Source organism: Podarcis liolepis (genome assembly GCF_965112155.1).
Source record: "Podarcis liolepis genome assembly, chromosome: 16".
NCBI classification, from domain to species: Eukaryota; Metazoa; Chordata; class Lepidosauria; order Squamata; family Lacertidae; genus Podarcis; species Podarcis liolepis.
Genome location: NC_139567.1, coordinates 16180020 through 16195353, shown reverse-complemented (window position 1 = coordinate 16195353; position 15334 = coordinate 16180020). Strand labels below are relative to the sequence as shown.

The window sequence follows — 15334 nt, the reverse complement described above, 5'->3', positions numbered from 1 at the left end:
TTACCCTCCCTGGATGCTGAACGCCAGATAATTCATTCCCAGCTCAAGAATCAAGTCCTTCCTCTTCCTTTAAGGAATGCTTTATTTACATTTGCAAACATACAGTGCTTCAGTTATAAATTAAAAGAATACATTGCAGCAGACATATGTGTACATGCACCACTCTTGAAGGAATGGTGTAGCTCTCATGTTTCCTTTCAAGCTGCCAGCCAGCTTCCTTCAGCAGCAGCCAAGATTCAGCACCAACCACATCCACTCAACAGCAATACTCCCTGTTCTGTGCTCTGGAATTGCAGTCAAGGTGGCTACGAACAGATGGTTGGTCAGCTGTCTGACTCATATTTTAGTTGTTTAGTCCACTGGGTGACTGAAGTGGGATAAATCCACCCTACAATCCTGGCCCAAAAGGCCCCGCTTTCTCTGCTACCTCCAGCGCAAGCTTCAAGTTCTGATCAAAGAGCTCACATCTGAAATGGTGAAACAAACACAAGAGAACTAGAACATAACCACACTGGAGCAGGTTTAGAACAGTAAGTCACCCATTTTCCATTTTATTCTCAGTCTGGGATGAATGTCTGAACGGAGTGCAACTGTGTGATTCAGCATTAGTAAGGTATGAAATACCATGTCAATGCAGCCTGAAGATCAACCTTGGGGACCCTCTACTCCCATCAGTCCCAGCAAACATGACCCGTAGTCAGGGATGATGGGAGCTGGAAGGCCCTTACAGGCTTCCAGGTCCTGTTGAAGATGCTTCTGTTTGCTCTCCTTGATAAGCTTAACTTCTTGAATCAACACTGGCACTGTGGAAAATGCCCCCCAGGCATGAAGTGTTGAGTAACATGTCTCAGTGTGAGGGCATGTAAGAAACTAGAGCCATGCAGACTTACTAGGCCTCATACACTATCTAATGTGACACTACCTATTGTGATCACATTCCACAGTTGTTCATGGGATTTGCCAGCATCCCAGGGAATAAACTGAGGGGTTCAGGAGCCAGGAGGGTTTTTCTCTCTTAATACTCATGTAGATTGACTTCTAAACATATGGTGGGGGGAATCAATTTTAGTAAGGGAGGGTTTGTTTTAGTGTGAGAATGTGCATTTGATCTCTACCTGATTGGCATCTCCAAAGAGTAGAAAGGATTTTTCAGAGCAAAGTCTGAATAAATCTCATAAATCTTGCGCAGAAGGGAATCTATCCCAGACTGCCGTGGATCAGCAAGCACCACAAATTTTATCCCTGAGGATATGAAAAACAGAGTTAGAGCAAGCCACATCCAAAGCAACACATACAACTGGCCTGAGTGATTTTAAAATGCACAAAAAGGTTCATTCCTTGTCATTCTTCCTCAATAAAGGCCCTGCAAGGCAAAGGCAGATATCAAATGCCAGGAACCAGGCAGATGGAACAGCAAAGGAGGAGAAAGTTGCCTATTAGCTACCAAGGTATTGTTGGTTTTAAAGCCCTACACAACTTAGGACCAGGATAGCTAGCAAGCTCCCAAGGACACCCTGCAAGTCGTTCCATCACTGGATTGCCACTTGGTAATGCGGAAACAGGCCTCAGTGATGACTCCCACCTTTTGCAATGCCTTACCTTGGGAAATTTGTGGAGACAGTAATGATATTTAACTGCCTCTTAAAACATTTGTTTACCCAAGCTTCATTGGACTCCTGACTCTTACAATTTTAATTCTATTTTGTGATACACACTTTTATTTTTAGGTAACTTAACTGATTGGGAGTTTTTTTGTTGCTTTTTATAAGCTACTTCTACTACTACTTATTATTATTATTAATAATAATTACATTTGTATAATGCTCTTCACCTTGAAAATGAACAGCAGTTCACAACATAAAATTACAAAATAAAATTATAAGAACACTAGATTAATAATAATAATAATAATAATAATAATAATAATAATAATAATAAACAACTCCCTGGGGAGAGACTATTATTAGATTAAACGGAAGAAACATTTTATTTTTTTGTAAACCACTTGTGATTTTTGTATAATGAAGTATACATAATAGTTATTAAACATTTGTCTTTTATCACTTCTCCACAAAGAGTAGCACTTCTAGGAACATCCTCACTGAATGTAGCTGCAGAACTTTACTTGCTCAAGTGGGGTCCGCTGTCCATACTAACTAAAGGTCAAGAAATGCAGATATTATAAAAGAAGCAATACCTGTTAGAGTCTGAAAACAGTGTAGCTTGAAAGTATCGGTCTCTAGCATCTCGATTCCAGAGCTCCCCTGCTCGGGAGACAGTTGGGACCCAATCGCAAACAACCTGCGCATAAAACAGAGCCCCAAATTGTACCAATTGATGAAGTGCCTTCCCTATATCAAATCCAGTCAACCCCTCTCCCTTTCTGGGTTCTGGAAAACATCTCATCCACCCCTGACTCACGAGTGGAACATGGAGGCCAGCATGAGCTTCTCATTGGATGACAGCCGGGGGCGACCAAAGCGGATTGACACTGGGTAGTTGGCTGGGTTGCCCAGGAACTCCAGCACATCCCTGCCGTCACCAGTGTACCTTCCGTTTACATCAATGCCGTTGATGGCAAGCACAGCATGGCCCACTGCAAAGAAGGGAAGAGGCAGTCACCATTCAATACCCCCTCTCACCCGGCACTGGCAAGCCTTCCTGCATCAGTACCTCCCCTGTCTCCCTCACCTGTGGGAGCTCTGCCAATCAGTGGAGTAAAGGAGCAAGAGCAGCTCCAGTATACAATGTATACAATGTCATTTTCTGGAGCAGAATTTGCCAGTGACATAACCTGAGATGGGTGGTGGGTGTTGGGTCTGACCAGGTTTAGCTTGGGATCCCTATATTAGGTAGGCAAAGCTTAGCCAGTGAACATCTCTGAGCCACCCTGAGATCTTTGGATTTAAGGTGGTGTGCTAAATAAACAAACAAGCAAATAAATAAAACCTTTGGGAGCTGGTCAAAACATTTTACTATGTCACACATGAGGCTAAAAACCCTCAGAAGCATAAATGTACAGTGGTATCTCTGGTTACGTACTTAAATTCACTCTGGAGGTCTGTTCTTAACCTGAAGCACCACTTTAGCTAATGGGGCCTCCTGCTGCTGCCGCGCCACCACCGTGCAATTTCTGTTCTCATCCTGAAGCAAAGTTCTTAACCCGAGGTACTATTTCTGGGTTAGCGGAGTCTGTAACCTGAAGCGTATGTAACCCGAGGTACCACTGTATTGATAATAAATTATCAATGGCCATCAAAACCAGCTGCTGGAGGCAGCCACCGTACCCTGCCTAATAGTAAGGGGGTCGGGGGGTCGGAGAGAGTCGCTGGTGGGACCCAGTTGTTCCCTCACCCTGCCGCAAAAAGCCCAATTCCCTGATCCCTTGTGAGCCACCCTTTGCCAGAGGAGCCTAATAAAGTGGACAAGGTTCAGGTGTGCGCTGCCACCAAAGCTTTTTCAGCTCAAGGAGCAGCTGTCATGAGTTCCGTCTCCCCTTCAATGTACAAAGGCAGCGGAGGCACCAGAAAATAATTAATATTAATAATAATAACAATTTTTTATACCCCGCCCATCTGGCTGGGTTTCCCCAGCCACTCTGGGCGGCTTCCAACCAAACACTAAAATACAATAACCTATTAAACATTCAAAGCTTCCCTAAACAGGGCTGCCTTCAGATGTCTTCTAAAAGTTTGGTAGTTATTTTTCTCTTTGACATCTGGTGGGAGGGCGTTCCACAGGGCGGGTGCCACTACAGAGAAATAAAAAATTGGGTGTGGGGGGGAGGCAGAGTGGGGAAAGTATACTTATGGGGGTGGGGGAATACAGCGCGTGTTAACGAAATGGGGGGGGGGCTCCGCTCGTCCCCCTCGGGCGCCGCCTGTGTCGAAAGGGCCCAGCTCCCGGGGCCGCTCCTTTGGCGGCTGCTTCCCGCCCCTCACCGCGGATGCCGTCGCGCTGCCCGAAGGAGACGAGGACATGCTCGTCGTGCGGGCGCAGCACCAGCTCGAGCGGGAAGCTGAAGGTCTTCTCGGTCTCGGCCCTCGGCGCGTAGTGGTCCAGCTGGTAGATGAGCCCTCCGGCCTTGTTCACCACATACACGCTGAAGATGGCCATCGCGGCTTCCGTCTGACGTCACGCCTCTCCCGCCCAGCTCCCCGCCTGAGCATCTCTTCCGGTGCCGCCCCGGAAGGGACCTTCGGCTACGGGGTTTCCCGGCCTGCCCACACAGGCGCCTTCCTTTCTGGCCGGAAATCGCTGAGGGAGAAGCAGCGACCGTAGCCGCTCCGACAGCACCATGGTAGGCCCTGAAATGCGGGGCGGGCGTGACTAGGCCGCTACTCGCTCGCTCGCTCTCTCTGTCTCTCGCTCCCTGCTGCGGTTCTCCTTCTCCTCATCGCTTTCCTCTCCCTTTTTCTCCCCGCAGCCGCCAAAGGACGATAAGAAGAAGAAGGACGCGGGCAAGTCGGCCAAGAAGGACAAGGACCCCGTCAACAAGTCAGGCGGAAAAGCCAAGAAGAAGGTAGGCCTGGGAGGGTCGTTGGAGCGGGACCGGCGCGGAGTCGCCGCGCTCTTCTCCAGAGGCGCGTGCACGGAGCCCCCCCCCCTCCTTGGCACTAACGTGCCGCGTGCTCCGAAAAGGCACGTGGAGGGCCGGGCCGGGCCGGGCCCGGCTTGCGGAGTGGTCTGTACCACATCGGGGGGCGGGCGAAGGGCCGTGCTTTTGAATGGTCTCGCGGGCTTTTTCAATAAATAACGAGGTTTTTCTTGCTGCGCGATGTGCCGGAGAACCGTCGGTATCGCCAAGCATCCCAGCCTGCAGCCTGATGTGGTATATCGTCTCCTCTTGCAACGTATATGCAAATAGAAGACGTTATAGTGGTGGAAGTAGTCTCTGTGAAGCAATGTTTTATAGGCATATAGAGATGACTACATAAACTTTGTTCAGAATGGTGCTGAATTTTTTTTCTGTATCGCTTTCCAAAGGGTAGTCTGCTTCTGTGTTGACAGATAGGAGCACTTGCAGATGGGAAAGGAACCTGTGGAATTGTATATAGCAGTGTTTGCCTACCTTAAGATTTGATGGTGAACTCATGTGGCGTTGTGGTTAGAGTGACTAGGACTTGGATTCAAATTCCCACCTTGATGTGTGGGAAAATGGGAAGGGGAGAGAACCATGTGCAGCACCTTCAGCCCCTTGGGGGAAAGATGGGATATAGACACATGGTGCTCTCCAGCATGTTGGACCACAGTGCCCATAAGCTGCAGCTAACTGCAGTGCTGGCTGGGGTTGAAGGGCCAAAGCATCTGGAAGACACCAGGTTGGCAGACTGGTGCACACCCTTAAAACCTTACCAGTGTGAAGTCCTCAGCACCTTTACTCTTGAGTAAATCTGTGTCATTTGGGCTTTTAAAGCTTTAACGGCTCCCCCCTTTCTTTCTTGAGCAGAAGTGGTCCAAAGGGAAAGTAAGAGACAAGTTGAACAACCTTGTTCTGTTTGACAAAGCTACTTACGACAAGCTGTGCAAGGAGGTGCCAAACTACAAACTCATCACACCTGCTGTGGTCTCTGAAAGGCTGAAGATTCGAGGCTCCTTGGCTAGAGCCGCGCTCCAGGAGCTTCTCAGCAAAGGTAACAACATAGCAAAATTCAGTGCCTCAGTGGAAAGGGCTATCTGTGGCTACTTAAAGGTAGCCAACATGGCGGTCTCCAGATGTTATTAGACTACAGCTCCCATCATCCCTTACCATTGGCTACCCTTAGCTTAAATTAAGGTGTTTGGGGGTCACTCGATAGCAACCCTACTTATCTCATGAATGTGTGTTGGAGTCTGTCTCTCATTTGTTTGGCAATGGCAGAATAAACTGGCAGGTAACTGGCAAATGTTGTCGGTGCCGCATGCATGAATACAGAATATCCCTAGGAGTACAACACTGGTATTTATTACAAAAGCCTCTACCTTAATTGTGAGCACTGTAATGAACAAGTTACAGCTCCACAGATTTATTTTTGTACGTATAGGAAGTTGGTTGGTATATTGCTTTTAAAAGCTCTGCTGTTCTTCATATTGAACTGAACTGTCCTGTCCTTTTGCCAGGCCTAATCAAACTGGTGTCCAAGCACAGAGCCCAGGTCATCTACACCCGAAACACCAAGGGGGGTGATGCACCAGCTGCTGGGGAGGACGCATAAAAGGTGAGCTACTTCTCAGTGCTGGCAGTATGGCTTGGTGGAATTCTATCATGGCAGTTATTTAACAGGCAAATGGTTCTAATTAATTTATCTGTTTGTTTTGCAGGTTCTTGGGAGGTTTTTTAAGACTCTGTAAATGACTAAAATAAAATAATTTCAACTCCGGAAGTTTTGTGTGCTTTTCTGCTCAGTGGAGTTAAGTACAGCTTTGTTTCTAATAGTCAGGGACCACAGGCAATCAGTCATTGAAAAGCCTTCACTCATTTTCATACCAGGCTGGCCTGCAAGTGCATGGCTATGTACTTTCAAAATTATGTCCCGGGCCCATGACATAAAACATGCAGATTCTACCACCCAGTCTTTGTTTTTACTGTGCCAATGAGGCTATCATGGGAGCTATTTATAAACAGGCTTCTAGTCTCCTTATAACAGCATAGATTATTAGATCATAGTGGAGGGATAAAGGACTCCCAGCTGTTCAGATTTAAAGGCCCTGATGCAGGAGGGTTCTGATGAAGAGGTGGTGCTTAACCATCCACTCAAGCAGCCAAGACATTGTGCAGTGTAAGGGGTGTTCAGTCCAGCAAGGTATCAAGGAGTTGAGAGCTGTTGAAGTGAATCCTCTGCTTGTAGGAAATGGAGACCTGGCATTGAAGCAGGCCTGCATTATACCATATTCCTACTGGATACTGTGCAAACAGAATGTGGAATGCTTAGCCCTTTGGGGTAAATGTGGCTTGTTGCACAAAGTGAGCTAGTGCCTTTTAATTAAAAAAAAAAAGGGGAGAATAAGCCCTCAGAACAGCCAGGGATAAGAACATGTTCCCAACTTTTACAATAACTGCCTTAGAGGAGCTCTCTGTTTAAGATAGATGAGTTGAGATGAGTAGAATTTTAAAACACGTTTTATATTTATTGATACTTTACTACAGAATAACCACATGATACTTGCTGACATACAGAATGTTCAAAAAGAAAAGTCTTCATCTGGCCTCTTCTCAGGCTGCACAACCTTCTATAATTGAATCAGGCCTTTCTTCCCTTCAGTCAGTTTGTTGCCGTTTCCTTTTAGGGCCAGGATGTTTCTGTGCTTCAGATTTGAACTGATGTCTAGAAAAAGTATGGTTAATAAAAGAAGCTTAAAAGAATGAACCAACCACCACATCAGTTGCAGAGCCACCCTGTTCATTCCCTTACAAATGAGTGTATTGCCAATTATCATTTTAATTGGGGGGGGGCAGGGGGAGAATAAACTCCCATACCATATATTTTTCAAAGTGTTAGATCAAATTCACCAAAGGCCTGGATAAGCAGGTGTGTTTTGACCTGGCCTTGAAAGACAAAGTAGAGGCAATTGACATTTGCAAAGGGGGGAATTCTAATAGGATACAGGGAAGGCTCTATCACTGTTCAGCAAGAAATCCTCTACCCTGATCTCAGGGCAGGTGATAAAGAGAAATGTACACCATCAGGGACTTAAGGCTCTACGTATCAATAATGAAACCTTAAATTGGGCACGGTAACGTATTGGCAGCCTGTGCAGATCTTGCAGAATAGTTGTTGCTGCATAGGTCCAGAAAAAAAACCGAGCTAAATTTTCTGGACCATTATTCAAAGGTAGTTCTATGGAAACAGATTATAGTAATCAAGACTCCAGGTTATCTGAGCATGCAGCACTGGGCAGGCTATATTTAGAAACAGCCATAGCTAATAAAAGGCACTTCTTGCCATTTTTTCAATTAATGAAAGTGAAGGGAAGTCACCCAGGTCAGTTAAATAATAATAATAATAATAATAATAATATACCAGGACAGATAACTTCAGTAACAAGTACTCTACTTAAAGATGAAACTAAAGTTTCTGTGGCCAATCAGAAAGCGTTAATTTTACAAAGCCAGTGTATGTTCAAAATGCTGGGGTCGAAGACTCAACTAGTATGTGCTAAAGTGCCTGGTAGGATTCAACCAAAGATCCACCACATCTGGTTTTCTTTGTAAAAGCCCAAGATGCTACAGAGCCTACCCTGTAAAAGCTGCTGTATTGTCCACTGTCAAATACAAATACATTATAAAGGAAGCAAATGTGTGCATAGAGGCTTACCTGGACTGCCACCTCCTGCCATGGTTCCAAACCCGCCCAAAGGAGGGGAGCCACCCTTCTCCTGTCTGAGAGGTGTGATCGAAGTTGGCACCAACACGATTAGGTGGGAGCTTCTTCAGCTTCTGTTTCTCCTCTTTAAAGAAAGGAGGGTAGGGAAAGAAATCGTTTTCAAGTCTTGAATTGGAGTCCTAGTCTCACTTTGATTTCCAGCAAGTCAGCTGGTGTCATAATAAAGAGTCCCGGCTACAGGGCCAAATTTCTGCATACTCACTTTCCTTGAGAAATTCTTCGTAAGAAGGTCCAATCTGTGGTGTGCTTTCCCCTTCCTCCTCCATCAGCCAAGGGGGTTTGGCCCCTAAAGTATAGAAGAATGAGAAGTTAAAGCAGCCCCATTCTTCTTACCTCTGTGTCAAATCGCAGCCTCCCCATCTCTGGGGCCATTATCTTTTCAGCTAATGCAATAAGGTGTCTTTAATATTTTTTACCTTTCTGAACAAGGGTTGAAACCTCCGTGGCAGAGCACATGCTTTACATGCAAAAGGTACAAGGTGCAAACCCTGGTGTCTACAGGTAGGGCTGGGAAAGATTCTGGAACCTCAGAGAGCCACTGTTAGTAACAGCGTCAACTATGTTGGGCTAGATGGACAAGTGGTCTGTGTAAGGCAGCTTCCTATGTTTCTGGTAACGTGGCTATTCTTAAGAATCTGTGTGTGGTTTTTGGGCATTCTCTATTTGCAACCACAGTTAGGATCTTTCTCATGTAAGACCAGAGTTTATTAAAACCTCATCATAAGACAGGTCAAAATCATGTTTCAGAAAGTGGAGCAATCAAATCTTTGCTAGCATACCTGTGTAAATGTTGCCGTGCTCTGCTGGTTCCTGTGTTCAAAAAAAGCAAAGGGAAAACCAAGGTAGAAATGATTTAGAGAAGAGGAAGTATGTAAAGAGGCAGCTCCCATTGCTGCAAAGAAGGAGCAAGAGTTGCATTTAATTATACAGTGCAGCTTTTAAAGGTAATTAACTCCCGATTCCAATTCCCCATGTTCACAAATTTATTAAATTTGTATACCACCCTACATCCATAGATCTCGGTGGTTCACAACATAAAAATACAAGATAAAAACACAAAATGCAAGATAAAAACAAAAAACAAACCAATAAACCCCTCTCCCACAAACACATTTAAAAGGGAATAGGATAATAATCAGCCAGAGGCCTGACTGAAGAACATGTTCGACTGTTGCCTAAAGGTAAAATGAAGGTGCCAGCCAAATCTTATATCAAGCTGGGAATGGGGCATATCCTATTATGTGCAATAAAGGTTAAGGACCACCAAACTGTTCGCTGGTCTGCCACTGGTGTAGGAGCTCTGCCACTCAAGTCAGAAGCCATTCATGGCAGTACAAGGCACCTGCAGCGGATTTTTTTTTATTCAAGAGATTTATATTCTGCTTTCTAAAGAAAATCTTCAACCAGATAGACTACAATCATTTTCTTTAAACTATCTCAGTATTACCCAACCATTTAACACAATAAAATCCGTGCCACCATAAGAATAAAGTGTAATTATACCCTCGTTAGCTATATTCATCCAGAACCCCAAACTAAAAGGCTTTCGAGGACAAATGGGCCATTGTGAAGAGATGAAGTGGGCTCCCATCTGCCTACCTGATGGCCAATAAAAGTTAAAGACTGTCCTGCTTCCTGCCACTCTGACTCTGGCACCGTTCTGTATGCAGATCCAGGGTGTCCTTCAAGAAATGCCACGTTTCTGCTTGGCCCAGGCTGCTGCTGTTCTTCCGTGGCAAAAGCAGAGTCACTACAACACAGGAGAATGTCTCGAGTAAAGCAGAAAGTATATGGGCACATTTTGTTGCACGGGGGTTGAAAAGGCCATATTACAAAGGGCAGAAAGGGCCCTTGGTGTATGGAGTCATTAAGGCCTCTAAAGCAAACACCATTGATAACCGTGACTAAACAACTCTTACCTTGGGCTTCCTGTAAAAACATTGACGGTGGCAGCTCCATTGCACAGCTCTGTCTCTGCCTGTTGCTGAGTTTGATTCAGGAAAAAACACTTGTTTCAAGATACAATAGTAAAGTCTGCTCTGTAGGACAACCTTGGAATGAAATCTCTACTAATAAGGTGGACCAATGCCCATCAAGAGATAATGGCAAAGAAATGCTCTTGCATTGGAGGGAAATGGGGGTCTGCAAATAAGCTTTGGCCACAGATGCCCCCTAACCAACACTTAAGGTGTGGACATATCAAGGAAAGGAAGCTAATTAGGTGGAATATTTTAATGCTTTATTGTCAATAGAGCAAATAGTGGCCGGTAAAGGACTTTGCATTTGGGGGGGGGGAGTCACAGAAAGGGCATTCAAGAGGTGGGGGTGCCCCAGACCACAAACAACAGCCAGGCGTTTCTGCTCTGTGCTAACAAAGGGGGTTAGGAAAGGAAGGCCATAGAAATGAAATCTAAACTGGACATGAGAGATGAGATGTGCTGCTTGTATAGTCACTGCTGGGGACATTCACCACCTTCCCTAGTGGTTGAAAGAGAAATCATGTGTTTCAGGGCAACAGCACAACTAGAGAGAAAGGCAAGGGGCACAGAAACAGCTGTGAACGTAATGATGGATACTGCCCATGTGCATCCTGGGCACACAAACCTCTAAGGCAGCCTGCACTACTTCTTGCCGTCTCTGCTCCACCTCTCTGATGCGAGCAGCCACCTGGAATTGGGGTAGGCAGAAGAAACAATGAGAACCTGAAGCAGAGGAGAAACCCAAATTCCTACCCCCCCCCCCACACACACAAACACATTATTGTCCTCACCTCTTGAATGAGTTCATCTTCTTTTTCCTCATAAGCTTCCAGAGCTTTGGAGAGTGATGCCTTGAAGCTGAAACAGATTCAAAAGTTTTATCAGTTTGTGGAGCAACAACGTGAACTGAGGCAGTGGCCTTTTGCTGCCTCTACCACAGAAGACAGGTGGTGCAACAACAAGAAAATCTAAAACGATTTTACAGAAAAATTATTCCAGCCTGAATGAGTAATTACTTTGGGAGCCCCAGCAGTGCAGGAGGAACAGTATCAAAGCCCTGAAACGACCAGGTACGGTCAACACCTAACCCTGTCCCACCATCAGGCCCTCTAATAAATTCTTCTCCTTTGGCCAAGGGGCTACATTCCCTCTTGGGGATAACTGACAGAGGCCATATGCTGGCGGCATGTGGAGATACCTGACCAAAAGCTAATCAGCAAAGAGACAGAGATGATTTCTGCCAGTGATATGGACTTAGTATTTGATGAAGGCTGTTGAAATTAGGCCAAGGGTGTCTCTATGGCTGCAGATTGCCCACTAATGATCATTCCCATGTGGAACAAGATGGATGAATGGTCTGACTTGGCATAAAGCAGCTTCCTTCTGCGTCAAAGAGGTGGAATAGCTAACCTAGAAAACAAAATGCAACATAAACTGGCAAAACGTCTACTCACAGCTCATAATCCTCAGAGGAAACCAAGAAGCGTGACTTCAGGCTAGGGTCTGCTTTGTTCTCCCACCAGAATGCATAGACTGCTTTCTTATGTTCAACACTTGAAAAGGAATAAAAGACCAAAACACATGTAGAGTGAGAAAGGCACAAACTTTTAACAGGACTGCCCAGGCTACAGTTCTTATCCATTTGTCCAGGTGGCAGTGTTGATCCCTGTGGCTCTCCAGATGTTGCTGGATTCTAACTTCCATCATCCCTGACCACTGTCTGTGCCGGCTGGGGTGGATAGGAATTCAACAATACCCGGAGGGCCAGGAGAATGAGTGGCTTTATGGCATACACCTCCTATTTAAGATAATCTCTGCTAAAATGTAGGCGTCTATGATGAAACTTACATAGATGGCACTGGACCTCAGTTTAACTACACTCTATTAATGGTGCTTTGTCACCTCCATGTTGGTGGGGCTGCCAGAACACAGGCATGCTGATTCACTTATGGTGGGAATGTCCAAAGGTACATGCAGCTCTTTGGGGCCAATGTGTTTACTGACCTCTTTCATAAAAATGTTGACATGGAGCTAGGGGTGTTTTGCTGTCCTTATTTAGAGGCTGTGATAAAATCTCCCATATAAGAATTTGTTAAACCATATTTTAGTGGCAGCACAAATGGAAATATTATTAAATTGGAAGAATGCTGGTGAGTGCAATAAATGCAATATGGTTTTTAGCCTTGACAGATAATCTCACACATCATAACAGAGTGATGTATGGAGAAACTCAAAAGGATACCTTTGATACTGATTGGCTTATATTTATTTCATTTATTAACTCTCACCCATAGGAGTCTTGACCCGCTGTAACTCATAATGTTTATTAGTTAGGTTACCAGACTTGAAAGGATGATGTCATTTTGGGCTTGTATCTGTAGTAATGAAACTATTTTGTACCTGTTGACCAATGTCATTTGTTTTGTTTGCATTGATTGTTCTGTGTTTAGATTAAAATTATATTATTATTATAATATATATATGGAGGGCCACAGACTCCCCACCTCCAATATAAACTATGTAACCCCTGAAGGATAATCTCAGAGGAAAACAACTTAAGCAATTCTGCATGCTGTGAAAGATGTCTGTATCAGAAGCCAAGGACAGGCATGGACACACATTACAAGCATGGAAAAATAAAATTTGATTCCACTCAAAGATATCCACATTTAGAACTATGTCAGTTTTTGACTCACTCCCAGGAGCCTAATTAGCAAGGAAGAGGTGAGCAGAGGAGTTGTTTGGGGTATGTGTATGACAACTATGAAAAATATGCTCCACTGTTTCCTTAATTGGAAGAAAACTGGAATGTACTTGCAAATAGTATAAACAAGGTGACTCTGAAAACAGCCAGTTTTGCTTTGACTGCTGTAAACTGCCACCAACTTACTATGATTCCCACGTTTCAGACTGCAAACTGGGTTACTGATACAATCCAGTATATAATTGATTGGCTATGAAAATTGCTTGTGCACCTTTCTCCTTCAAAAATAACTTTGTTACGATTAGTAGGTAAAGCAAATAAAAGCAAAATGCAAATAAGGAAGCCAAACAAAGCTATTCATGTTCCAGACACCCCCACCTAATGCTCCAGGCAAGAGGTGGCCTGCCTGAGTGGAGACTCTTCTCCAAGCTTACCTGGCCATGTGCTGGAGGAGGCCGCCATGCAGCACAGCCAAGGACCCCTGGCTCAGGTGCAACTTCACCTCCTGCCTGCAGCAAATGCACCAGAAGTGCCGCTCGTGCTCCCCAGGGTCAAAAGGCACCACCGAGGCCCGCTTGAGCATCTTCCGCGCTGCGGCCACCTGAGCAAAATGTAAAAGAGAAGCAAAAGTGAGAAGAAGAAAAAAATACTTGCGTGAAGAATAGCTCAGTTGGAAGAGCGTAAGCCTCTGAATCTCAGGATGGGGGGGGGGGGTTCAAGCCCCATGTTGGGCAAAAACATTCCTGCACTGCAGGGGGTTGGACATGGGCGTAGCCAGGATTTTTGTTAAAGTGGGGGAGCCAAAATTGTTGAACCTTTGTTAAGAGATCAGCCAAAGTTGAGGCCTCTGCTGGGGGGGCAGAACCTCAATTAATTGAGTACTTTCAATCATTTTTGTGCCCCCCCTTGGGGTTGGACTAGATGACCCTGGTGTTCCCTTCCAGCTCCATGACCCTGTGAAATCTCTCTGGAGAGCAGCTGGCGCCCTTTCGGACCGGCTGCAGAACCAGCCCCCCACCCGCCCACTCTTTGCTCCTCCTTGGACAAGCCACCCGCAGCCGGGCAGGCAGAAATGCGAAGGGTGCAGCCTTGCACGAAACTCGGCCCGGCTGCCTTCGGACACTTCACCCGACCCTCTGCGCCCACCCCTGGGGCTCCGGGGCCGTACTTTCTCCTTCAGGCGGGCGAGCGCCCCGCGAAGACGCCTCTGGTGCCCCGCGCTGTAGAGGTGGCTGCGTCGACCGGCGAAAGCGCTGCACCGGCAGAGCGAGCAGCGGAACAGCGTCGTCGCCATGGGAACGGCGCCAGGCCCCTCGCCCCGATCGCCATCAACCCCGCCGCCGCCCCCGTCCTCCATTTTGCAAATCCCGGAAGCGGCCGGCCAAGGAGGCGGGTCTCGTGGCGAGGGCGACATCTGGCGGCCGTCCCCAGAACTGCAGGATTACGTCATTCCCGCCCACGCACGGCAATCTGCTGCTGCGCGCTCATCCCCCGCCGGCGAGGAAAAGGCGTCGCGCAGCACGTTGCGGAATCCAGAAGCCCCGGGAAGATGCGCGCTGCTCCTTGCTTAGGCGTGAGCAGCATCCAGCACGTGTTCAGATGCCCTCTGGTTTCTGCTCTTCGCCCTGAACCCCGCGCGAGCTGAAAGGAGGCAAAGCCCATTGCACGGCGGGTTGGACTAGATGGCCCCTGGGTCCCTTCCAACTCTATACAATTCTATGATTCCGGTACAGCTGCGGGAGACACGTCCCCTTGCCATCTCGTTGCTTAACAAGCCCCCTTCTTGGCCTGAATGAAGGTGACAGCCCCGGCTTGTCCTGAGAACAGGAGTTTTATTTCTTAAATCTGTTCTGTTTTTTGTTTTTTTTTTTAATAATATTTATTGCTTTTACAACAATTTAAACACTACAAAAAAACAAAGAAAAAACAATACATTACAATACAAAGACACTACCTTACACTAAAACATTAAACTAACAAGACAAAATAAAAACTATTTAAAAACACATCAACAAAGAAAAGAAAAATAAATAAATTTCAATATCTTATCTTTCTTTCACATATTTCCACGACCTCCTCACACCTCCCTTTTTGTATTCCACTTCTATTAATTATTTCAGCAATTCCTTTCCATCTTCCCATTTCCTATCCTATAATTATCTTAACACATTTCAACCTTATTTTTCCTTTAATACTCTATTAATCTATTTGTACTTAATTCCTTATAACCTTTCTACTAAAGCCATATCACTTCGTTCCAACATTCTTCTAGCATTCCTTAATTTTAC

The 15334-nt window shown here is 45.7% G+C and overlaps 3 protein-coding genes across 4 annotated transcripts; 1 reads left to right on the top strand and 2 right to left on the bottom strand.

Moving 5' to 3' along the window:
- Positions 1–64: 64 nt before the first annotated feature.
- Positions 65–4116, bottom strand: TRAPPC4 (trafficking protein particle complex subunit 4; the record flags this gene model as incomplete). The annotated part of the gene is made up of 5 exons (XM_083481214.1): positions 65–467; positions 1116–1242; positions 2198–2301; positions 2422–2596; positions 3942–4116. 5 exons carry the CDS (start codon positions 4114–4116, stop codon positions 389–391), a joined length of 660 nt encoding a protein of 219 aa, XP_083337340.1. The 3' UTR covers positions 65–388.
- Positions 4117–4162: 46 nt separating this feature from the next.
- RPS25 (ribosomal protein S25) lies at positions 4163–6362 on the top strand. The gene is made up of 5 exons (XM_083481245.1): positions 4163–4300; positions 4427–4522; positions 5450–5633; positions 6100–6197; positions 6301–6362. Exons 1-4 carry the CDS (start codon positions 4298–4300, stop codon positions 6192–6194), a joined length of 378 nt encoding a protein of 125 aa, XP_083337371.1. The 5' UTR covers positions 4163–4297; the 3' UTR covers positions 6195–6197; positions 6301–6362.
- A 721-nt stretch (positions 6363–7083) lies between these two features.
- CENATAC (centrosomal AT-AC splicing factor) lies at positions 7084–14475 on the bottom strand. 2 transcript variants are annotated; one of them, XM_083481145.1, is made up of 11 exons: positions 14215–14475; positions 13481–13647; positions 11797–11895; positions 11134–11200; positions 10968–11030; positions 10283–10347; positions 9963–10113; positions 9143–9173; positions 8566–8649; positions 8295–8427; positions 7084–7304 (listed from the first exon to the last, which is right to left on the bottom strand). In XM_083481145.1, the coding sequence occupies exons 1-11, from the start codon at positions 14458–14460 to the stop codon at positions 7238–7240; spliced, it is 1173 nt and encodes a 390-aa protein (XP_083337271.1). In that variant the 5' UTR covers positions 14461–14475; the 3' UTR covers positions 7084–7237. The 2 variants fall into 2 exon arrangements, with proteins under 2 accessions (XP_083337271.1, XP_083337272.1); XM_083481146.1 differs by lacking the exon at positions 10968–11030.
- Positions 14476–15334: the final 859 nt, after the last annotated feature.